The sequence below is a fragment of the Eufriesea mexicana genome, unplaced genomic scaffold (assembly GCF_001483705.2).
Source record: "Eufriesea mexicana isolate 0111107269 unplaced genomic scaffold, ASM148370v2 scaffold107, whole genome shotgun sequence".
Taxonomy (NCBI): Eukaryota; Metazoa; Arthropoda; class Insecta; order Hymenoptera; family Apidae; genus Eufriesea; species Eufriesea mexicana.
In genome coordinates, this window is record NW_016908335.1 from 556729 (window position 1) to 581357 (window position 24629).

The 24629-nt window shown below is 51.4% G+C and overlaps 1 protein-coding gene across 2 annotated transcripts in view; it reads right to left on the reverse strand.

Moving 5' to 3' along the window:
- Window positions 1–236: 236 nt before the first annotated feature.
- Window positions 237–24629, reverse strand: part of LOC108555349 (Down syndrome cell adhesion molecule-like protein Dscam2) — a 134181-nt gene continuing 109788 nt past the window's right edge. The window contains exons 15-29 of one of the 2 annotated variants that reach the window (XM_017910957.1): window positions 24395–24542; window positions 23363–23661; window positions 18717–18865; window positions 18321–18475; window positions 17358–17539; window positions 15071–15376; window positions 12747–13043; window positions 11772–11907; window positions 11559–11686; window positions 8756–9184; window positions 7006–7290; window positions 2694–2980; window positions 1789–2041; window positions 1584–1674; window positions 237–682 (exon numbers count right to left, since the gene is read on the reverse strand). In XM_017910957.1, the coding sequence (XP_017766446.1) occupies window positions 274–682; window positions 1584–1674; window positions 1789–2041; window positions 2694–2980; window positions 7006–7290; window positions 8756–9184; window positions 11559–11686; window positions 11772–11907; window positions 12747–13043; window positions 15071–15376; window positions 17358–17539; window positions 18321–18475; window positions 18717–18865; window positions 23363–23661; window positions 24395–24542 (3554 nt within the window). In that variant the 3' untranslated portion in view covers window positions 237–273. Of the gene's footprint in view, window positions 683–1583; window positions 1675–1784; window positions 2042–2693; window positions 2981–7005; window positions 7291–8755; window positions 9185–11558; window positions 11687–11771; window positions 11908–12746; window positions 13044–15070; window positions 15377–17357; window positions 17540–18320; window positions 18476–18716; window positions 18866–23362; window positions 23662–24394; window positions 24543–24629 lie in introns of both variants that reach the window. The other variant, XM_017910956.1, reaches the window with a different exon arrangement.

A 24629-nucleotide genomic window follows, 5' to 3' on the forward strand; every position in this document is an offset into this window, starting at 1 on the left:
AAGCGTTGGGGAATCCCGACAATCTCAACGGCGAGGAAATTTTCTTTTTTGCGTTTCATTTTTTTTACATTTTTGCTTTTTTGAATTAACACTCATCATGCTTTGGCATCTTTATTATTTTACGTGTGTGTGTGTCTGTATGTATGCGCGCGTACGTGTGTGTATGTGTCCCTTATGCGATATACCGTTTTTTTTTTTTCGTTTCGTTAGCGTTTGCGTTTCATATTTTTTTTTTTTTTTTTTTATTTTTCTTCGAATATTTGATTAACACACTTAGACAGTGATAGTGAAGTCTTTAGGTGATTTCGAGAGCGAGTTAGAAGGAAAACCCGTCCTCTTCCTGTGGAGCTTCAGCTTCATGTCGATGTCGCACTCGGCCTCGCTGGTCTCGTGCGCGTCCGTGAAACCTGTCGGCGGCTTCAGTTCCAACGTAGACAGCTCGCTGCCCCAGTCCTCTTCCCTCCTTGCCATTCTGGACGATCCGGGTTCCTCCAACTGGCACAACGACTCTACGGACTTCCTCGGGCTCGGATCTTTCCCTAAGGATCCAGGCCTTGACGGTTGACTCGGCGATGCCCCCCTCGAATACGAATGCATCCCGGATTCCGAGAGCTTCATTACGGGGCGCAGAATCCCCGGTACGCGACCGTCCATCCCCATGTCGGGCGTTGCTCCTTGATTCCTGCAAGTTTACGAGATCCGCGTGGTACAACAGTGGGTACCCTTATCGATATCGACTCGCTAACTGTACAACTGCTTTCAATGAGATTAACGTCAACCTCTATTCCCTATTCTCATCTCGGGACTCTAATTATCGTAGTCTACGTTTACTATCCCACTATATTAGGGTAAGTTTCAACGTCGAGATTGTCAGAAGGTACTATGCGTTGCTGACACGAAGTCCGCTGTTTCGACAGAGGGACAAGGGGGTATTAAAAGGTCCCCACTTTTCTATGACACTATCGAAACCGTTACACGTTAACATAGGCGTAAGATATGCGAAAAATTCCTCTACTCGAATAATTCATTGGAAGTCTGCGAATACGAGAGTAATACTGCATATACAAAACATGATTATTCGAAAGGATTGATTGCTCTTTTATATCTGAGCACCTGATCGTCTTTTGTCTGAACGTTCCCGATGGTTCTGATCTTTCTAGAACCGTGATCCCCGACACGTACCCCTGCGCGATTTGTGACTAGCCATCGAATGCTCTGAATCTTCGAGGCCTTCACAATTATCTTCACTTACATTTCATAAATATCGAAATATAAATATAGTTAAATAAAATTTGGAAATGAACATTCATCGAAAGAATCTGAAGTCAATGCTCTAGGGATAAGCCTACGCCCTTGTACTTATTTCTTGCGTCTGTTTCACTTTGTCTCGGATGTTTCGTTTTCTTTCTTTGTCGTTTACTCTACTTCTGCCATGGCGTTAGAACGGATTGGTGAGGGTTAGTGGAGATTCGGTGCTACGTTTAGCTTCAGCGGACTTCTTATCTGAAACGCAGAGTACAGGCAACGAGACGAGATATCCAATGGCGTAGAATCCACGGAAATATATCAGCCAGCGAGCGTACCTTTGCTTCTCGAGCCTCGGGAAGGTCTTCCTCTCAGAAATTGGTGACGGCTCGGTTGATGTACTTGATTCGTGCGTGTGGTACAGCACATCTGGAAGGTGCACGCGAGACACGTTGATGCGAGAAACGTGAGACGTTAGTGGCGACTTGGATGCTGTTTAAGGCTGTTGCCGGCGTCGACACAGAAAATCGAATACTAACTTACTATGATGAACCGGCCTCGGAACCAGGGCTAGTCGCTGCTCCCTCTGCCCGATCGAATTCGGCCCTGGGGATCGCGTCATTATCGACGCTGGCCCGGAGTCGTCCAGATGGTTCGAGGACTCGGTGCGACTGCTGGTACCGACCTCCGTGTCGCTGTCCGAGCCCAGGGTGTCGTACTCCTCCGACTCCGACTTGAACGATTTCGACTTCCGCCTCGCTCTTCCTCGCACCTTCGTGTACTGCTCCATATCGCACTGCAACGTGTAAAAGTTACCCACGTTCTTCGCCATCGTCTCATCCTCTATCTTACTTATCGAACCTAACCATCGACTCGAACAACGTAATGGAATATCGATAAACAGCGTGGGGAAATTAGCCTGCTGCAGGACGATACCCAGACGTATCGAGCACTTTTGACAGTTACCAGAAGCGGATCCTCTGACGGAGGTTGGCTCGGTTCGGTAACAAGCTTCCCCAGGACCCAGACAGCTCGGCTGAGCGAGAGGCATTTACTCGCGAGCAAAGTCTCGCCAGATCCGACGTAAGCTCGGGGCACGATACATCAATAGAAGTCGCCTTACATTTATACGCGAGATCGAGTGCACGCTGCTTTGATCTCTCGGGGATATCCGGCTACGTGTACACAAGCGATATATCATCGGCTGATCTCTCTCGCTCGTATACACGGGGACATACATCGAGAGAGCCACTCGATGAAGATACATTTCTTTGCCGCGAATGCGGTAAGGGGTGAAAGACGCGCACAGGGAAAGACACCCCCATTTCGATCGATTAAATTACTCCGTGTGCCAGAGATACCGCCAAGCATGCCCGTTTCAAAGGATCCGCCGCCGCGGATGCTGCTTTATCGAACTGTCCTCGGTTATTTATGATGGGTACTCGTACCTGATTGCCTTGCAGCATCGTTTCGCTGCGTTCGTAGTAGAACGCCTGTCGCATCGGGTTCACCGACAGGTTTTCCTGCTCGGGCAGATTGAAGGTGGCGTACGGATAAATGTCTTCGGAATATTCGGGTATTCTTTCCAGCGCGCTCACCTCGCGACAGGGTGACTGCTGGCCGGGTTTCCTCACGGTCGCGTAGTACTGTTCCCTCTGCTCCATGTTGTGCTTGTTCTCCAGCGCCGCCTGCGTTTGCGAGTTAGGGTCGTTCGCTCGCCCCGATCGTTCCGCATCTGCAATTGCGATTCACTCGTGCAAGCGAAAATCGTGTTACCGCGGCCTTCGTCGACTGCGTTAATCGGGGGTAGGTAGATCGGCCATAGGTAAGGCCAGGCATCGATGCTCGGGTGCTTTATGCCAATTTTTAATCGTCGTTGAAAGGGTGCTCTGAGAAAGCAGAGACGTGGCAGGAAGATCTGTAACACTCGTGGGAATGGAATAGTTGCGGATCTGAGAGAACTCGAAGAGTGTCGAGGACATGGTAATCGAAGAGCCAGTGACGATGAGACTTAGGCTGACATCTATCGTGGCGAGTGCACGAGGAAGAACTAGATTGACAGCGTGTAGGAGAATCGAATGGAAGAAATACTTATAGCAGAGACAGTTAGGTGTGTCTCCTTAAAGATTGAGAACTATAACTACAGGGAATGACCGCGTGAGGGTATACAAAGTGTGACGGTGGTATTAGAGGAGCTTAGAAAGGCAACTGCTAGTCGTCGTTCAGGGAGAGAGTTATAGAGTTAGTTTCGTGTGAGTCAATAGAGTCTAGAGAGTATAGCGAGCGAGAAAGTTGTGTTATCTTTCAGTTTATATAAAGTTGTTGTTATCAAAGAAGCGTCGTTACTTCTCAAGCTTGAAAACCTTTATCTACGAGGGATTTAACCAGAATAATTCCCACAAATTGTTCGCTCATTTCGCATGCAGTACTCACGAATTATCAACGACGGATTATGACAGTTTGTCTGTCAAGAAATACACGTCAAGCGTGTTGGAACCCGGATTTCAACATACAACACGGGTTCTAGCAACGAGGCTACGTTGGAAAAATACAAGTCAGTAGAGAGGATAAAACTAAGACTGAAACTGAGACTGACTTTTCGCAAATTTTGTGGGTGCTTGTATAAAGTTAGTAGGACAAAACTAAGACTGAAACTGAGACTGACTTTTCGCAAATTTTGTGGGTGCTTGTATAAAGTTAGTTTTCGGTGGGGTGAAGATGACCATTGGCCCTTAGTGAAAGTAGGAACGAGTCAATTGCTTTTGGACTCCGAAATTGGTCTGCGTTTATCAGTCAGGCCGTTCCACTAACTAAGGGCCAACGAATCGTTAGTCATCCAATAAGCGTAATATACTCGATTTCCTATCGATATTTGTATAATCGACATACATTTGAAATTCGACGTTTGATTAAAATCGCTAGCGAAGATGACTAAGAAGGGAGAGAACAGCGTGCTAGTTACAGACGACGCTAAGGTAACCTCTTTTACAACGACAGCGTGATCTCGACGCTGCCTTGGACTCCGTTTACACGTGCCAAAGCCTTGACGCACCCTTGCCACGCTGTCGTGGAGAATTTCAACACAGAGGTTGAGCTTGAAGATCTGTTGCCCAAGTTTCCACGAACAAAGGACTCCATCGATTAAACTTGTAATCGCACTGAGACTCACAGGTACATCTAAACGCCAGAGTTTACAGGTACGCCAGAGAAGACGTCCCAAGAATCGCGCTGACGTCGCGAGCGAGTTCGAACTTCGCGAGGAAGAAAGGGGAAAGTAAAAGGAAAATTCCTTAGCAGGGAAAATTAATATCCAACAAAAGATTGCATCCCTTAACTCTTTCGCTCTCGACGACTAGATCCATAGGACCCACGATCACTTTACGGTACACGTAACTAACTCAAGAACATAATTTCAATGAATAAACGAGATAGGGATATAGCGAGGTTCTTAGATACCAGGAGCACAGAGACGGAATATTTTTCCCGAAAGGAAAGGAAGGTGCGAAACTTGCAATCGCGAGTAGATTTTCGCACATTTGGGACAGGTGTCGGATTAGTCCAGAGGACATTGGCAGCACGATACGCTACTGAGAAAAATTGATCGGTGATATTCGATGATAACGAGATAGGGATATAGCAAGGTCCTTCAGATTCACATACCCTAGAGATATTAACAACTGACAACACAGTACTGAGTACAGCCATAAACACTAGATACCAGGAGCACAGAGACGGAATATTTTTCCTGAAAGGAAAGGAAGGAGCGAAACTTGCAATCGCGAGTAGATTTTCGCACATTTGGGACAGGTGTCGGATTAGTCCAGAGGACGTTGGCAGCACGATACGGTACTGAGAAAAATTGATCGGTGATATTCGATGATAACGAGATAGGGATATAGCAAGGTCCTTCAGATTCACATACCCTAGAGATATTAACAACTGACAACACAGTACTGAGTACAGCCATAAACACTAGATACCAGGAGCACAGAGACGGAATATTTTTCCTGAAAGGAAAGGAAGGAGCGAAACTTGCAATCGCGAGTAGATTTTCGCACATTTGGGACAGGTGTCGGATTAGTCCAGAGGACGTTGACTGCACGATACGGTATTGAGAGAAATTGATCGATGATATTCAAATGATAGGATAAATATTTGCCAGTCGCGATCTCTCCACGTTAGCATCAACAAAGCCGGGTGTAATTGCACAAAACGCTCGCGACTTCCTCGTTCGTCGGTCTTTTAATTAATCGAATCTCTGCGAGGGGATGTATCGGTCCCGCGATGTTGACACTGCGGTGGTAAGTGGTCGACGGAATAAAAACGCTCGCGATCCGCGCGAGATCTTGGTCGTGAGAGGGTCGAAGAAAGAAAGGTGGCGAGCGCGAAGGAAGCGGGAAAGGAAAAGGAGGAATCAATTTTCGCCGGTTAGGCGGCGATATCTCGTGGCTCGCCACCCCTCGAGGGTGCCCCGCGACGGGTATAGTAATTGGAGCACAATCCTGCGACGTTTAGCTACTCGATAACGACGAGTGGCACGAGTGCGGCGCCAGCACGCCCTTCTGGCTTAATGCAAATTACCGCCACCGCTGAAATCCTATCCGCGTGCTCCGAGCGCCGCGCCATCGATTCCCGCCCTTCGATCCGACACCCTTCCTGTACCCCTTCGAGGAGTTCCTTCGAAAGACGATCGATCCACCGTGAATACTGCACGGTCCATGGGCCAGTCGATCGATCCCTCGCGCCATCGCGCTCTCGTCGTCGTAGGATTTTATCGTCGAATTTGACTAGGTGAGTTAGGGGTAGTCGATGAACCGGACAGGATATCTGGCTATCGACTCGTCATAGTCGTTGGTTAGAGGCTGGATCGGATAGGTATGCATAGGCAGGTATGAACGACTGGAAGGATGCCTTTGGACACGCAAAGTGGAACGCATTGGGGTGAATTTCGCGTGGGTTATGAGCTACGGATTTATCAAAGAGCAACGATGATAGACGGAGATCGGACGTGCCACTTGGTTGGTGTGTAGTGACACAATGTGTATCACGGGAAAAAGGATTGTACCGCAGGAGATAATATACTGGGACTTTCTTTTCTTTGTTCCCAACGGTTCTGTTCAGACAGAACAGGCAGAGCAGCTGCCACCTGTCACGCCAAGACCTCTCTACTTACTGTCAGTTATTTCGTATCGTTCTCTTAGCGTACACGCGAGTATCCGCTCTACTAATCTTATTATTAATAAAACGTTTTCATCGTAAAGCAAACGCAACGAGACCCTATGTCGGTGTACCACGGGTACCGTGGCTTCCGCTGCGCGAATACACGCTTGTTATACGTTCAAACATACATTCGCGGAACTACGATCGTTATTTGAACATCGATTCGATGCTTCTTTGTTTGCTACCGCTTGTTTCGACACAACGATGTACACGTCCCCCCGGGCGGTTTTAATTATACGCATGGTTATTTGAGCACATCCGCGATAACGGTAACGCGGAAATGAATTTGAATTTTCCAGCCAATCGGGAATTAGTCCGTGGTTGGTAAACGCAGAGGGAAAAACGCGACGAAGTGTGGCGGAGATGGCGGCTGATGCTTCTTGGCGCCAGTCGTATATTCCGTGTCTAATTACGCACAGAACGTCGAAATCGATTCGACTCGTGGAACCATTCCCGAATCCCGACCCGATGGTACCCGTGGTAATGATCCTGGACGACTACTGTCTATTCGGACAGGTCTCTCCGCGGCTGTGCACTTACGTGTTTTCAGGCAAAAGCAAACGCCGGCCACTGCCAGGAACACGGCCAGAAGAGAGATCACGCTAGGCGCCAGCACGTGGGCGTCGAAAAACAGCGAGGTCTCCTCGGTTTCCGGCGGATGCTCGTCGTGTATTCGATTACTGCCGGTCGGCGACAGAGTGGTGAACAGGTATTCGGCCTGCGTCGAACCCGCGTTGTTGTACGCGGTGACACGGAGCTCGTATTTGGTCCCGCTTTCCAGGTCCACTATGGAGAATCTCGATTGCGGCGGCACGTTATTCGACACTGCAACGGAATTAGGGTCGTCGCGTGAAACAGACCGCGACGGACGAGTTCGTTTCCAGACCGAATTTCCAATCCGTGCTTCGTTCGGAGAGAGAGCTGGCAGGAAATATAAATACGTGCACGTGAACCCCGTATGAGCGCCAACGCGATTTTCTAGCCTCTATATATTGTCAAAGATGGACTTATACGTCGGGGTGCTTTAGAATTCGTTTCTGACAGTTAGTCGCTTGCCGTGACAATTACGCGAACGTGTTATATTTCCTGCCTTTTTGGATATCGCGGTGTCTTGGAAATTGGCCACTAGCTCCTCGAAATAGCTTACTAAAGCGGGAGTTCGATCTCATTTGTGCGGAACATTGACATCGAACTCGTGCAGCCTACAGAGTGCAGTTTTGGGGATAAAAGATTCTATCGATAAACGAGATGTTAGCAAACGAGGAAAAAGGATCAAGTTTTACGTAGATTTTCTCACCGGTAAATTCACAGGAGTTTTATTCGTTCGATCGGTATGGGAAAAATTTTCCTGAAGATCTATCTTCTTTCAATACTAGAACTACCTATCTTTAATGGATAACTAAACATAGCGAGCACAGATAATAAGTTCAGCAGCACGACGAGGATAATTAAATATAATACATCGATTGCAGTTCTATTTCTACTGGAGTCAAACTTAAATTTTTTAAAAGGAGAAATATATCTATAGCAATTGCAAACAGGAAAATTCCGAGACCAATTCAGCTCACGACCAATTTCCAATGCACCTGGATATCAACCATCGATCTTATCCAGCAACTAGGTCCCATGAAGTCTCCTGTGTATGTCTATAATAATTAAAAACAGGAAAATTTCGAGACCAATTTCCAATGCACCTGGATATCAAGCATCAGTCTTATCTAGCAACCAGTCCCAAGAAAGTCCTCTGTACATGTATATAGTAATTACAAATAAGAAAATTCTGAGACCAATTTCCAATGCACCAGGATATCAATCATCAGTCTTATCCAACAATCAGTCCCAAGAAAGTCCTCTGTGTATGCTTATAGTAATTACAAACAGGAAAATTTCGAGACCAATTTCCAATGCACCTGGATATCAAGCATCAGTCTTATCTAGCAACCAGTCTCAAGAAAGTTTCCTGTGTATGTCTATAGTAATTACAAACTGAAAAATTCCGAGACCAATTCAGCTCACGACAAATTTTCAATGTACCTGGATATCAACCATTCGTTTTACCCAGCAACCAATCCCAAGGAAATCTCCCGTATATGTCTATAGTAATTACGAACAGAAAAATTTCGAGACCAATTAAGATTACGACCAATTTCCAATGCATCTGGATATCAAGCATCGGATTTACTCGGTAACCTGTCCTATGGAAGTCTCCTGTGTATGTCTATAGTAATTACAAACAGGAAAATTTCGAGACCAATTTCCAATACACCTGGATATGAATCACCGGTCTTACCGAGTAACCAGTCCCCAGGAAGCCTCCTGTACTCGACGACGAAGTACATGAGAGGACACCCTCCGTCCTGCCAAGAGTTCAGCTCCAAGGTAACAAACGTCTGGTTCGACTTGATGAGCTGATACTTGGTAGGCGGGATCGGTTTTGTGCCGTTGGTCTTGGCTGTCTCGATCTTGCTGGCGCTGCCGCTGCCGATCCTGTTGAAGGCAGCCAACGTGAACTGGTACTTGGTCCCGCACTGCAGTCCCTCGAGAAGGTGCGTGTTCGCCTTCCTGTCCAGCATCATTTCCTCCCACTCGGAGAACTCGCGTCGATAGGCCAGGAGGAATCCCTTGATCGGGGCGCCCCCGTTGTCCCCCTGTTTCCACTGCAGTTGCACCGCGTCGGTCGTGGTGCCGGTGGCCAGCAAAGTCGGCGGAGTTGGCGGCACTGTGCAAAGTTGCTCGATTAGGGTGGCGGTTTGATCACTCGAGAACGCCTGGTCGACGGATTAATCGCGCGGTACTACGAACAGGGCAATCGTAAGTGGCCAACCCGGGAAGAAAACCAGCTTCCTTTAACGATAACGAAACTTTCGCGGAATTTCAGAGGAATTTATAGGTCGTAAGCACTCGACCAACTTCTTGCTACTGCGATATATTCTCGTTCGGTCTCTCAGGGAGCCACTGGTTCGCGAAACCGTGTCCTATTTATAATTTGCTAACACACCCCTGAATAATACCGGGGATCGAAATTTAATCCAAGTGCAAACTATTCTTACCCAGCTTCGTATTTTGGTTCTCGATGAGAGATTAGTCAGTGGAACGCGTTGAATTTTGCAATTGCTGTGCGCAGAGATAATCCTAGCATACGTGTTCAATTTTTTGGTACACCCGGTTGAGACAGTGTCGCGTTGCAGGTGTTAGAGAGGGTGAAAATTCGACGCTGCGAGCTTTGGGGTGGTTTATCGAACGAATCTATTCCGGTATTGTAAACTTAAGGATTCTAAACGGAAATGGGCTGTAAAAGAGAAAGCTAGTGACAGGACAACGTTAGTTGATGCACAGTGCATCGATGGGGGTGCAATATTTTTAGCGATCGAAGGGGCGAGGGGTAGTTTTAAGGACAATTAGAGTTGCAAATTGCATTGTCTAAATAACAGATATACAGGCACTGCATTACTTATACTACGGGGGTCCTCCCCCACCGTTGTTGATGTCAGCTGGTCACCGGTTACCCTCGCGTGGGGATGGTGCTAGAAGGGTAAAGAGGAAAAGGAAGGGATGCGTTTCATCCCGGGGCCTGCTAGTGGACTCATCGATAAGGCTACCTAGCAGGCCCTGTCTTAGACAGGGGATACTATTGGAAGGTCTGGAAGTTATACGACTTGCAAGAAAGTCCTCGAACCTCCTTGAAGTTGAGATCCATCTAGTAGCGAGGGTGAGAACGATGGTCGCTACGATACCTTAATCTACCGTATTTCTAAGACAACCTATGGGCGTTGCGATATGTAGCCTCGATCGAGTTGATAGGCTTCGGGGGTTGCTGAGATCTGTTACAGAACGATCTATAAAGTCCTACGAGAAAGTCTTCGATAGTTTCTTCGAGTGTTCCCCGTTGGACCCGCTTTTAAACTCCGTTAAACTCCCCGAATCCCGTGTGAGCAACGTCTCGCAAGCATTCGGATGCGTTTCCATCGAAACCCGCAAATTCTACCAGAAATGGAACCACGCTCTCAGCAGTCCCAGAGAAGACTGTGTTTGTTTTCGTTGGTCGCGTGATTCCCAAAAAACGTGCATCGAACTCTGAGCAACGAAAAGAGCTCGCACACGCCTGGCAATGATCAATTATACAGCAACGAGAGACTAATTGCCTCGATGCACGGGCTATTGTCCGGCGAATAAACTATCCGGAGCACGCAAAGGGTAAGCTGTTAAGAGGATCAAAGAATATTTACCGTGTCTGTGGACTCCCTCGTGCCCAGAGGAAAAATCCGTTTCACCCGTATGTGACCGGTAAAAATAAACACTCGAATTCCTCTCTCTTTCGTAATTCGATTTCCGTTCCAGTTGCGCAGACCGTGCGAAATTCCTCGACTTATCCGCAAAGTCCATCGTCACGTCCGACCGCGCGGATTCGAGCGACGCGGACACCGAAATTGTACCGTCGTCGCGGTGGCGTTTCGCGGTCGCGTCTATCCGCGTGACGTTCCACGTAACGAAGTGTCTCCGGCAAGCGTATTCGCCGACGTTCCTTCGCGAGCCTGTTCCAATTGTTCGACGGGGAGTAATTGCGCGGCCATCGGGATGGAAAACAGTTCGATGTAACTTTTAACGAACCACCCTAGCCCCCGCGCGAGGGGGTGGTCGAGGAAAAGCTTTTTCGTCCAGCGCCGTGACCCATTCCCGTCATCGGGGCGCGATAATACGCGTGCGAGACGAACGAAAGTCGGCCGGGAAGCGGGGACCGACGCGTCGCGTCGCGACGTCGATCCTGCTGTCGGTTTCCCGACGCGGACGTGGCCCGTTGACCCGATTCGTTCCGCCATCGCGGTTATCCACGCGGAATTATCCGTTGCGAGTTAGGCCCGCGGTAAGTAAATCCGCGCGGAATTTTAAAACCGGGAGCAAACCGGGGACGCTCGGAGGCGGAATTTTCGCGTCGCGACGCTGTGGATCGTTCGACGAAGGAATTCGACGAGGTTCGTACCCTTTCGAATTATGGCGTCGAGGTGAACGCGATTACAGGCGAATGCCTGGGCTAAAAGATGAGGAATCCGGATCTGCGACGAGATGCTCGCTCCCAAGTGACTCGTTCCACGTACCTTGTACCTGCAGCGTGTACGCGATCTCGTCGGAGCCGAGGGGATTCTTCACGTGGCAGGAATAGTTGCCCTCGTGTGTCCTCTGCACGTTCCTCAGCGTCAACCGATTGTCCGGCCCGATGTCCGACCTGTCGTGCAAAGCCACATGGTCACGCGTGTCCGTGCAAGCACCCACGCGACCCTGCGATTCTCGTCTCTGCGTTTTGCACTTACTTCTGCTGCAATTTCGTGTCACTGCGGCGCCATTCCACCGTCGGACGTGGATTACCCACGGCGAGACAGGCCATATTGACGTCCACCCTCCACGGCACCACGAGCGGCACTCCGAACGATATTATAGCTGCTGGAACTAATTAAAAGTCCCGGTTATCCTTGCTCTTCGTTAAACTTCCTCCAGCTATGATCCGTGTTTGAGTTCACTTTCGAAACTTCCCTCGTTCGTTCTACCTTCCCGCCCCCGTCCTCCACCTCGTCCCGGTCCCGCCGCTGTTCCCGCGAAGGGGAGAGCGGAATTTTTAGCGGATCTGCCGGCGAAACGAAACTCGAGCAGCGATTTCAGCAAAGACGATTTCAATTATCGACGACGAGGCGGTACCCGGAAACGCGAACCGCCCCGATTAAAATGCATAATTCGCCGGAAGTCCGCCGTCCCTGTTGGCACAGGCCGCGGCGCGGCGCCTCGATCGACTTGCACCCCCGATTCGAACTACGCTCAACTCAAACGCGAAGAATCGCGAGAGTAGCGTCGATTAAACATCCCATGCATACGGAACGAGGCGGCGAGCGAGCTAGAAAGGCTGGTCCAGAAGTCTCGTACCGAGGCAACTTGTTTCGCGAAAAATCCGCGTGCTCGCGAATCGTGAAATGGCGGAAGAAAAAGCATGGACAGGAACGGAGGAAGGGGAGAAAGAGAAGCAGCGATAGAGAAAGAGAGTAAACAGGAGAAAGTACAAAACCACGATTACGAGGTCTGTCCCCCTCGAGGGACTAGTCTCGCGAATTTTTCATAAAACTTCCACGCTCATTGGCCCAATTTCCCACGCGCGTTCTTCGCGATAACTCGCGAATCGAGCCGGAATCAATTCTCCGGAGAGAAAATGGAAGCTGAGAGGAGAGAGGGGGAGAGCGAAGGAGGAGGATTTCTTGGCCGGGAAGGAAAGTTTCGCGTTTTATCGCGCGATGGCTTACCGGTATTGCTCAACTGGAGTTTGATGACCGGGGTGCTAGGTCCTTGCCCCATTTTGGTGGAGGCCGTAACCCAGGCCTCGTAGGACTCGCGCAGCTTCAAGCCGGTCACCTCGTGGTGCAGATTCTGCGGAGGCAACGAACTCTTAGTGATCTTCACCTCCTGGCCCTGGTCCAACACGCGGATATAAACGGTGTACTGAGCGAGGATGCCGTTGGGCCGGCGTGGCGGCAGCCAAGATATCACCACCGCGTCCTCGTTACTGGTCACGGCCTTCACGCGCTCCGGCGCGTCCGGAACTGAGCGCAGAAGAAGAAGCTGCTTGATAGCCGCCCCGGATGTGGAGCGGAAAAAACGGACAGGCGAAGAGGAAACGTTGCTTCCGCCGATAATCGATCGCAACGCGCCCCGGATACCGATGCACCATCGCCGTTGCAACGTCTCCTTTCCTCTTTCCATCATCCCCTATGGTCCTCTGTCTCTCTCTCTCTCTCTCTCTCTCTCGGTTTCAATTCGAAATTTCGTATTTCGAATTTCCAGCAAGTCATCGATAGAAGCCGTCTCGCGGAACGAAGGCGATACCGAGCTTTCGTATCGAGTTTCGTCGAGCGGAATTTAGAATACCGTGCCACCGTGTGCCACCGTCGACAGCCAGAGGTTCGTGCGTTCCGCGTGCAAATCCTTTGACGAATACCGTTCTCTTTGAAATCGCGCAAGGAATTCGACAGAGTCCAACGATGCTTCGGCTACCCACATCGGGATCGCGATCTCTCTCCATCGAATTATAACCCCGAACAACCCGTCACGCAGACGAGTTTTATTGGGACGCAATTAAAAATCGGCCCGAAGCTGTCCGCTGCACGAGCGCGGAACGAATCCGCGTACGGCGACTAACAACTCGTTTGCAAAGGCCTGCAGGATTCGTTCGCGCGAGTTTCTGCCATTGATAAACTCTGTCGGACCGGGTGTTTTCTTTGTGATACACGAAATTTCGATTATGCCCCGCGCCGTTTCGCTTCGACGAGGCACGCTGCGCGTTATTACGAGTTTCGCGATAACGCGATACAATTATTCGCGACCCATTTCGCGGAATTTCGACGGACCGGGCGTGTGCAGCTGCGTTTAATGGAAAACCGTCGAGTTTCCACGTAGCAGCAGCGGCAGCACCGGGTATAGCGTTACTTCAAAGGCGCGTTAAAGTTTCTGTCATTGACTCTTTCGGTCCCCGTTCCTCCTGCCTCGTTAAACGGCAGCCCGGCCCGATTGTCGGATATTCGCGACTGCGAGTGGCCGTCACCGCTTCCGCTATCAAGCCTTGCACGCGCCTCTGCGAGAACCAGGCGAGAAATAATTGAGAAATTTCGCCAGACTCCATTTTCGCCTCCTTTCGTTCCCTTCTCGCGAAAGGAGTCGAAGGACTGTTAAACGAGGCTGAAATATCCCGTACCCCGGGACACTTTGCGAGGAGAGAGTCAAAATCGAGACGAACGCGAGGGAGGTACCCCCAATAATTAGGACGCGACAAAGGGTAACGTTTCTGGATTTCGCTTCAAAAGCGGTGGCTAGTTTGAAATAGCATAGGTAGCTCGAAAGAAGTTAATCGATACGTTTCGATATAGATCAATTAAGGAAATTCGTCAACCATTCGCCTAATACTTAATTAGGTTGAAATATCACGTACCCCGGGACACTTTGCGAGGAGAGAGTCAAAGTCGAGACGAATGCGAGGGAGGTACCTCGAATAATTAGGACGCGACAAAGGGTGACGTTTATCAATTTCGCTTGAAAGACGGTGGTTGTTTGAAAAAGTTTTAAATACCATAGGGAGCTCGAGAGTTCCCTATTTAAGTTAATCGATACGTTTCCATTAAGGCCGATTAAGGAAATTCGTCGATCATTCGCCCAATACTTAACGAGATCTGGAAAAATGATCGTCAGGGTGGTCGCGATCGCAAGTTGTGCCTTGCCTCGATCACGAGCGGCAAATCCGAGTAGCTCGATAATTTCATTACCCCCGACTATCGATACACGCGGATAGCGTTGACGACCCATTAACGTTTCGATAATCCCATCATCCCGGTTCTAGTCGACTTACGTCCACGATCCACTCTCAGCGCGACCAGACTACCCTCGGGTCCGAAAACGACCAACTGGCCGGCGATCTAGCGGACACATGGACCTATCGAAACGTCAACGGTCGTCGTAAAGCATCGCCGGAATCCCTGGCTTTCCACGTCGATTCGTCCAATTCGAGCGCGGAAAATGTACTTCCGTTCGTCCGTCACGGACGACACCCGGGACTCGTGAAACGCGCGAATGGCTTTACCAGTTTCTTCGGTGGTGCAGGAGACGGGACTGCTGGTGACACCCTCGCCGGCCCTGGTGTACGCGAGCACCTGCACCGTGTAGTTGGTGTAAGGGCTGAGCCCGTGCAGCACCGTGCTCAGTGCATGGCTGATCTTCGTCTCCCTGCCGGCCTGCTGCTCCAGCACGGCGCTGGCCGCCTCGTACAGCAACTTGTAGCCCTGCACGACCCCGTGAACTTTGTCGGAAGGCGGTGGTTTCCAGGTCACCTGGATGTTCTGGCCTGTTAGCGCGGCGCACGCCACGTTCTGCGGCGGGGCGCTGGGAACTGCGTCAAATCGTAACAATGAGTACACGTCCATCTGCGCCGTCTCGTCGCGATTAGGCGAGGATTAACCCTCGGGACGGGTCGAAGGAGACGGGAAACGGAGCGTGGATGCGTGGATCGCAGTTGCCCCGTGTCTGTGGAAATTCGAGCGGAAGCGCGGGTCGAAGGCTCGGGGGGTCCGGTTACCCGCGCGACAAATGGCGTGACTAGGAGTTTTCAGTTTCGAGAGGAAATTCGAGGACAGAGGAGAGGTAAACTGGCGTCGAGTGGATTGTTTCTGCGCTGCTGATTGGACGGCTTGGATTCCGCGAACGGCAAGTTCTCGGAGCGGAACGATCGATCCTCGCGTCCCCGCGAAGCTCGTTACGCGAGAGCGTAACGCGCCGACGGTGCGCGGGCAAGAGGGCGAGAGTCTGTCTCGTTAACAGCGCGTGAGGCCGCGGCTCGCCATCTTTTTCCGCACTGGGTCAAGTGTCAAACGCGGAAAAGCGCCACGGGCGCGCGTGGCACGCGCGTGCATCCGACACAAAGGGATCCACTCCCGACGCGGTTTCCGCGGAACGCGAGAGAGTCTTCTCTCATCCGAGGAAGCTCGTTCGACGCTGCACCGTCTCCAATTCTACCGCGCGCGGATTGAAACCGGAAGAGAAAACGGAGCGCGGTCGCGGAGCGGTTCCGCTCGCTCTCCGGGGACAACTCGCGAGTTGCGGAGAAATTCGTTGCTCCTCGGAATCCGTCTGTCGGGAATGCTGTTACAGATTTCCTTCGCGTTTTTCCACGGGGGCAGTTGCAGGCGTAGGATTATCGCCGAGCCTTTGTTGGAGAACGCGGTACGACCGTTTCCTCGAATGTTGGCAAAGGAAACCGCGCAATTAAACGGCGCCATTGTTTCGAGCGGAACGGACCGCGGAAATCGCGCGAGCGTTGGATGAATTTCATGCATCGCGGCCGCGCGGCGCTAAACTTCGGCTGGCGTTCAAGTTCGGTTCAGCGTTTGGCAGAACGCTGCCGACCGGAAGCGGAAACGGCGCTCGCGCAGCCTGAAAGTTCGCCGAAAAATTCGCTCTTAAAAATTTAATCTCGCGTTACTCCGCGAAATTCCTGGCAACGCGGACGAGAGCCGGGGACGTTTGAATGCGACACGCGAGAAAAGTAGGAGAGGTGGACCGTACCCGAGTTTCCATACTTTCGAGCACAAGCAGGAGCTACAAGTTTGCTCGAGATGTTACAGCGGGGTATCGCGAAACGTCAACAAATGGTTCGGAGGAAGTTTCTTCGAGATCCCATGGCGCCCGAAGAGACACCACTGTCGCGAACTTGATCGTTTTCAACGACGCGATCCGCGTTTTTACTCTACGCGGATTCGTCGACGGCGAGACTCAACAAGTTAGAACAACAGGTCATTGGGGCAAAAAATGGGGGCGAAAGTTAATGATCCCGCCTCGCGAGACGTACGCTACATGCAAATTTTTTACGTCCGAGCCCGTGTTATTGCGGCTTTCCGCGTGTAAACCGCCAGCGAGGAAATTAATTTCGCCGTTTCGCGGCTCCGCGCGCGAATCTCTGGCCTCGTCGGCCACGCAGGATGTCGCGTATCTCGTTTTATATTAATCCCGGGAACGCTGCAGCTGCCCGATCGTTCCCCGTCGCGATCGTTTATCTCCGAAGCGTATCACGGTGGTGTTACTTCTCGTCCGAAAAGCTTTACGAGTAACAAAGTTGTTGCTCCAGCTTGCGTATATCTGTTTCGTCGAGTTAGGAGAAAACGGGGTCGTTAATGGGGTAGCTGGCGCTTACGATAACCTAAGCTCGTTAAGCAAGATTCTAGTCTTAAAGCGATACGATTAAGGGTACACGGTGGCTGAAGCGGGGGTGGAATCGACGGGAAGAGGCCAGCGGATGGTTAAATGAGAAGGTTAAATAATACGGTTGAGGAGAAGGGAAAAAGAAAAGAGAAATAAGCTTAACGCGGTTGGCTCACCGTCTTCGAGAGTCTGCACCGTGACCGGGTCGGATCCTGGGCCGTCGCCTTTATTATTGAACGCCTTCACCACCACGCTGTACTGGCTGTACTTCCGGAGGCCGGTTAGCCTATAATCGTACGAGCCGTCCCCGTTCCCCGTGATTCCCACTCTGGTGATGTTCACCGATTGATCATTCCCTCTGAAATAAAGCCACAGTCGATGTCCCTCGAGGCGGAAAGATAAAGCGCGAGAAGGAACGCGCGGAACTCGACGGTACTTAAAGCCATCCCGTGCAAACTGGAGCGAAAAATAGTCCGCCGATTCGCCCAACACCGATACCCCAAACTGGATGTACCCCCTTCGAATACCGAGTCCGCTCCCTCGACGACGACGACGACGACGACGACGACGTCGAGGGATGAAGGTTCCAGAGCGAATCGCGTTTCCGTCATCGCGTTGCTTAACGAACCGACGCGATTCTTCGCGAATTACGACGAAGAATCCCGGGAATCCGGGACGACCAAGACTTTGCGAGATTCCATCGTTTCGGCACGGTTAACGACGAATTTCAATCAGACGCGTCCGCCGTTCTTTCGCCACGGAGATTATTAAAGTTCCACGAGAGTTTCCGGAGCGAGAAGATTCTTCACCGGGATTCGTTACGCGGTGAATCGGTCACCGATGGTAACCCGATTTGATAATCGCGGCCACGACGAGGATCGACGCGAGTCGAGCGGAAATGGGAAAGCAACGATTCCTCGCGAAACATCCCGTTGGCTAGGTCGGGGAGAACAAAGCGCGGCGATTATCCGCGGCGGCGGAAACGCGAACCGATCGTCTGGCCATTGTCGAGGGAATCGGCCGCGATAATCGGCGAAGATTCGAGGCCCTCGACGAGAGCCAGTTCCCTCCCCGTTAGATTCTACGATCCCGAAGTGTGCTAGAAACTATTCTAAACAGCCGTAAGCGGATAACGATACCCGAGATTGGCGTAGCTGATGGTGTATCCGAGAAGTTCACCATTCCAGAGGGATCGATCGGGTGGTTGCCAGGTGACCTTCACTTGCTGCGGTCCTAAGGGTTCGGCGATCACGTGCCTGGGTGGTCCACCGGGAATTTCGCCGTCGGTTTGGGCCTGTTGCCGTTGGTGGTGAGTGATCGTTTCATGTTTTTCCCATCGAACAGAGACACGAGGACCGAGTGAAAGGGGAGACGATGAGCAGATTAAACAAAATGGCGACCGCGTTCGAACGAACGATTAGATGAATACGTGATACAATGACAAGTTTTCTTTTCTTTTATCTTTCTATCTTTTCTTTCTTTCTTTTTTTTCTTTTTTTTTTTCTTTGATACATGCTGAAATGTTTGATACTGACATGAAGGATGTCGCTTGGCGCTGATGTTCCAAGGTGATTTTCCGCAAGCACCCGAAAGTGGTAGGAGGTCGCCGGTTTTAGGGGCGACACCAGCGCGACCGTGTTGTCCCCTGCCACCATCTTCTGCGTGTTGTGCTCATGCCACACGTCTTTTCACCAAAAGGCAACGACAACGCTTAGAGGGCTTGTGCAACGTTGATCGCTGGTATAGTCGGCGGGATTTGCAACGCGCGGCTTTCACCGGCGTTCACGCGAACCTACGCCTTTTTCGCCTAGCCCCGAGACAGTTGCCGTGCTACCACAGTCCCCGTTTGCTTATATACTTTCGTTTTTCATCGCGCAAACGGCACGTCCACGTCGGTCAAAGCGTCTTCGTTGCTCTGCGCGACGCGGGGAAAAAAGGAAAGAATTCGCCAAGTGGAGGTAACGATCGCGTGCCTCTGCTCCGCAAGGTTCGCCGACCTTACGGAACTTTCCGGATGTGCAAGTTTATCGAATTCGATTTAGACTCCACGCGTTCGCCTCGAACGTCCATCTTAACGTGCTCCATGTTCCTTTCGGGAGACTCTGTACTTTTCCAATTTGAGGCAACTTCGGCGGAAAAGGAAGAAAAAGAAACGAGACACGGGACATCTTCACCTGGATGCGATCGTCGCGTGTTCGAGATGGACCCGAAAGACTTCGACCTTAGTTTCGTCGTCGACGATGGCGCGTGCCATGATCAACGGGTCGAGGAATAACACGCGATTGAGAATGAAAAAAGGTCGGCGAAAACTATCCACGTGCTTGGCCCGTACAGTTTGCAAAGGACCTTATCCACGAACCACGTCTCTCACACGTGATATTCGGGTTTCGCCCGATATCCTTACCGCGAAGAGGTGAAGAGCAACGAAGATGAAAGGAGTCGCCGAATGCCAGGTTAGACGGCGTCGAATCAGGGACGAAATTAATCGGTATCGCGAAATCGCAGGGTAGCCGTGATCCGCCTCGAAGCAGTCGAAAAATCGAACGTGCGAACGAACGAGGGTTGGTCCGTGGCCGACGAAAAACCGATCGCTCGAGTCCGGGGGTCGAAGTTGAAACGGTGCCATGTGCATCAAAGTTTTAATACAGGTTAATCAAATGTATACCGGCGTGATTGAACGAAAACGCAATATTTCAAGCTTTGTGTGCAATTTTTTATCGACGTTTCCCCGATACGTATCGTACGTATCAAAAATTCATCGCTATCGCGCTTTACTCTGAAAACACGGGCGGGCGGGAAGAAGAAAGGGCGAAATTAAAACGGTGTATATTTAATTTCAATCTGAGCGCGCGCGCGTAAAGAGTGGGAAAATATTATTCGTCGGATCGAAGAACGATCGCGTTCGCACGATCGATGGATCGCGTTGGGTGGCAGCAAGAAGAAATCCCGGGGGAGGCGGTGATAGCGAATACCCGACGCGGTGCTTGCCCTGAAAACGTGTTTCACGCGCGTTCACACCACGACAGCTCGCTGTCCTTCCATGTGTTAAGTTCGATAATTTAGCGGCGACCAGGCGATTCGAGTCGATTAGGCGTAAATGAGGACATCCGAAGTTAACGAGGGACTGGATCCTGAGGGTAGCCTGGCGAGGCCTAAAGAGAAACGATAGTGAGAGAGAGAGAGTGAGAAAGAAAGCGAGGGGGGCCGAGCGTGAGGGGTGGTGGTCGCTTTGAAAGAGAACTTTCCAACGACGGAGAAAATAAAGGTAGAAGACAGAGCGCGAAGGGAAGAAGCACGGCCGTCGACTTGGCGGCAAACTTCGACTTCCTTTTCGTGGCACGCTTTTATGAAAACCCTGACCCACCCTTCGCTCCACTCGATATAACACCCCTGCGACCTGTGCCTGGCTGCTCCCGTGTTGCTCGAAAAAACGGGTCATTCCACGCGGCGTAATTAAATGTCGTCGAATAACCGTCGAATAACCGTCGAATAACCGTCCAACACACCGAACCGGGCCTTCTTTTCCCTGTTGGAGCACCGCGACCGGTTCGAGTACAATACGTTTGATTCGTCGGCTAACGAAACTCGCCGGTCGGGCGACGGCTTTCACGAAAATTGAAAAACTTTGGCCGCGTGCACGGGGACCGGAGCGAAGACCGCGAGCTAAGGGAGACGCGGGCACAGCGACGCTCCGAAATTAATTTTTCCATTAAAATGTAAAAACCGACGGGGCTGCGAATTGGCCGGGGTTTCCAGGGCTGTGAGCGCCGGATCGTTTATTATTTCGTCGGCCGTCAGCTACTCGGTCGGTCGGGGATCGGCAAGTCGAAAAGCGACAGGGCGAGATGGAGAAGCCGGAGGAAGCGTGTGCGCGAGCTATGGTCCAATCAACGACGAATCCAGGCGAAAGAAACAACGATTCCGGTACACGATCGCCGGCCCGGATTGATTATATATTGTTTGCCATATTGCGCTATAATTTCATTCCCTCCGATTGCCTCTGTAGCCGGGCGGCCCGGCTATTGATTAAACTTGAGATCCAGCCTGACAGTCCAATAATGGAGTCTTAATGTGGCACCGTCGAGATATTACGAATCAAACTCCTTCCGACGGCTAGCTCGTAATGAAACGACGATTGTGCCGGCGGATGGAAAGCAATTAAAATATAGAGACCAGGCGGAGGAAGTTCGTGTAAACAAAAGAAAGCCGAGATGAAAACTGTCGCCAGCGTAATGAAATTCTCCTTCTCTCTCGTGCGTGACGAATTCGACGAGAAGTCGATCGAGAGACTCGTCGCGAGCTCGCGAATCCGCGATCGGTTCCTCGTGGATCGTCGTTGAGGGACCGTGGTACGAGAGATAGCCCGCGCGCCGCCACGCTTGGACCGTTCCGTTTCCGCGATATTACTCCGAAATGTCGAGAAATCTACGAGAACCTTAGAACCCTTTGCTCACTGCGAACGCGTAACGTCGAGGGATCGATCGGGTAGCGGACACACGGGACAGGACAGCGTTTCTCAAATTTCACAGACTACCCCGAAGGACGTTGCTCGAGTTTCGCGATCGATTAAGCAATGCTCGACAGGGCTGTGCAAAAAGAGCACGCGAGCAGGAGGAAAATGGCGCCGTTGAAAAATAACGAAGATGTTCGGAGAAGTCGCGAGGTATGAATAACGTCTGACACGTTCCCCACGGAAATCGTTATGAACGAGTGAAGCGACATCGGCAAAGTCGAGGAACACCAAGATGGATCTCGCTGACGCGATGGATAACACCGTCACAAGCGAAGAGGTCGCTATTTGAATTCCAAAGAAGCTTTCAGAGAGTCTTTTTCCTGGCTTGGATGTCAAAGCGATAAATCACCTGGCTATATAAGGATTCAGTTATCCGCATCTGGTCCAAGAAATAGGTTAGGGTCCTTCGGGGTTAGGACGTCGGGATTTTCTCTCTCGACGCGCGAAATTACCGCGCGACACTTTCGCGGACGCGTCTGGGGTGGGCAAGTTTGAGAAACGCTGCGCAGCTGGAAAGGGATCCTCCTGAATGCGACGTAGCGCTGCCAAAGTTAGGCCAACCCGAGTGTAATCCAACAACGTTGGAATATCTGTTTCCTTTAAGCGTATCGGCTTTCATCGCGGTGCGAGGCACGTAGGCACCAGGAGCTACGTGGAACGATCGAACATGGGTATCCAGGTGGACACCCGGCAGCTGCCCTTTACTTTCTCCTCGTCCCCTAATGTCGGAATAAAGAGATAACGTCGAGTCGACCTAACTACCCTAATCACCCGGACTGTCCGTTATCGAAACCGGATAAGACGGGGCGTGATTTTCTCCTTGGCTTCATCATCGAAATGGCACCGGCGCGGAAATAGGCCAACATTGGCCAACCGAGTGGTATCGAAGTAATAGCTCTCCGCAACTTTTGAAGACGAAGAAAGAAAAGAAAGTCGGTCACGCCATTCGGCGAACCGAACCTGGGACCAGCTTTGTCGCGACTCGGTCTCGAAATCGCCCGCGGTGTACGCCCGCCATTTTCTATATTTTCCTCTCCCTTCCCTTTCTTTCACCGACCAAACTCGATTGCCCGAGTCTGACGCGTGGTGTGAACACGCTTCGGAACGTCAACGAGTGCACTATGAGTAATGCGAGTACTAAGTGATAGGAATGAGTCTAATCGTAAGATCGGGTACACAGCGTGAGCTGGCAATCGCGAGTCGGCACGAAGCACACGGAGGACCCGGGTGCCGATCCGACGCCACCGATACGCGTATTTGACCACGATCAATCGAAGTCACGCGGCGCGGTACACGCTCCCGAGACACGCCTCTCTGTCTCGAGGCAAGCTGCAACGTCGCGGCAAGCACGGTCCGGTGACCTGCTCATTTCCATTGCATCAAACGGAATCGCGGTATCGTGGAATCGCATGGCGAGATGAGCGAGGTCGAGGACCCGGTCGGGTCTCGATGCGCTTCGATTAATCGCCACTCGAAGGACCCTTCGAGTCCCGATCGATGCACGGAAAGATCTCGGAAGACCCCGACGAGCTTGCCGCCACGCCTGACGTCCCAAGTGACGTCTGATGGACAGCCAGCTCGGTTCTTCGATCGATAATCAAGCGCGTCACCCGATACATCGTGGCGGCCATGTCGTGTACGACGAACAAAGCGAATCGGCCAACCTACCCTGCGCCTCCTTGTACTGCACGATGTAGTTGGTTATAGGCGAGCTGGCGTGCGCTGGATCCTGCTCGCTGGACGGCGACGACCAGGCCAACAGCAGAGACCTGCTCCCTTGCTCGGCTACGTGTAAATTCCGGGGAAAATTCGGTGGCTCCTGGACCAGCAGGTTGATGTTCGCTCTGGCGTGGCCGTAAGCGTTCGTCGCCACGCACATGTAGTCCCCACGGTCTATGTGGTTCGCCTGGGTGATCCGCAATTCCGAGATCACCCGTCCGGACACCTTCTGGTTGTCTATCGTGTACCTATAAAGGAAACACAGCAGCCAAAGCTCGATCGGTGCACGCGAAACGGGAATAAAACCAACTCTCGGGCACGCGATGGGCGGATAAACGCGCGGCGGTCCAACCGCGGATAACGTCCGGTTCTTCCATTTTCCCTTAACGCGAGAGCCCCAAATCCGTGGGATTTAATAGATATTCGCGGTGACTACATCGGCCGGAATTATTGACGAACGTTGCTCGCCGAGCTGTGCTCGAGTAATTTTGCGTGAGCGAAAGTTAGCGAGCGACGCAACAAGGGATGAGCCGAATAATTTCGTAATGAAGCAGCAGGCTGCTGAGCGAGCTGTTGGGAAAATGTTCCGTGGAAACTCTCCAACTATGGCGCGCAGTCACACGCTCCGCGGAGTGGAACCGACCGATCGAGCACCGGCTGAATCCCTCGAGGAAGTCGGCTCCGTACCGAGTCCTACCCTTCCTTCCCAACCATTTTACGCCCGCGAAATTCGAAAGCAATCCAGCAATTCTTTCGGCCATGTTTTCTGCCCCGTTCGCGAACGCGCCACCGCGTTATCTACGCGTGACGTTAATCGTCGGATCTGTCCCGACATCGCCGGTGCATAGTAATTAAGCCGTGCTGCCGTCAATCGAGATCGATGGGAGATCGAGGCGTCACCCCGATCGATCCGATTCACCGCGTAAACCCGCGCGCGAGCGTGTACCGAGGGGAAGGGGCTTGATTAATTTCGATACAAACCTAACATCGTAGTTGGGATCGACTCTGCTGTCACGCGCACGCCAACTCAGATCAAGAGGAGCGTCTCCTTCGGCCTCGCAGCGCAGCGTCACGCTCTCTCCTCGTCGCACAGACTCCTGCCGCGTTTTCACCGATACTTGCGGGCCCGCTGTTTCCATGAGGGATCGCGTGTTAATTTCCGTCTCTTGATTCTCTCTTGCCCGGCCACAGGGGGTCGTCCGGGGGGGGGGGGGGG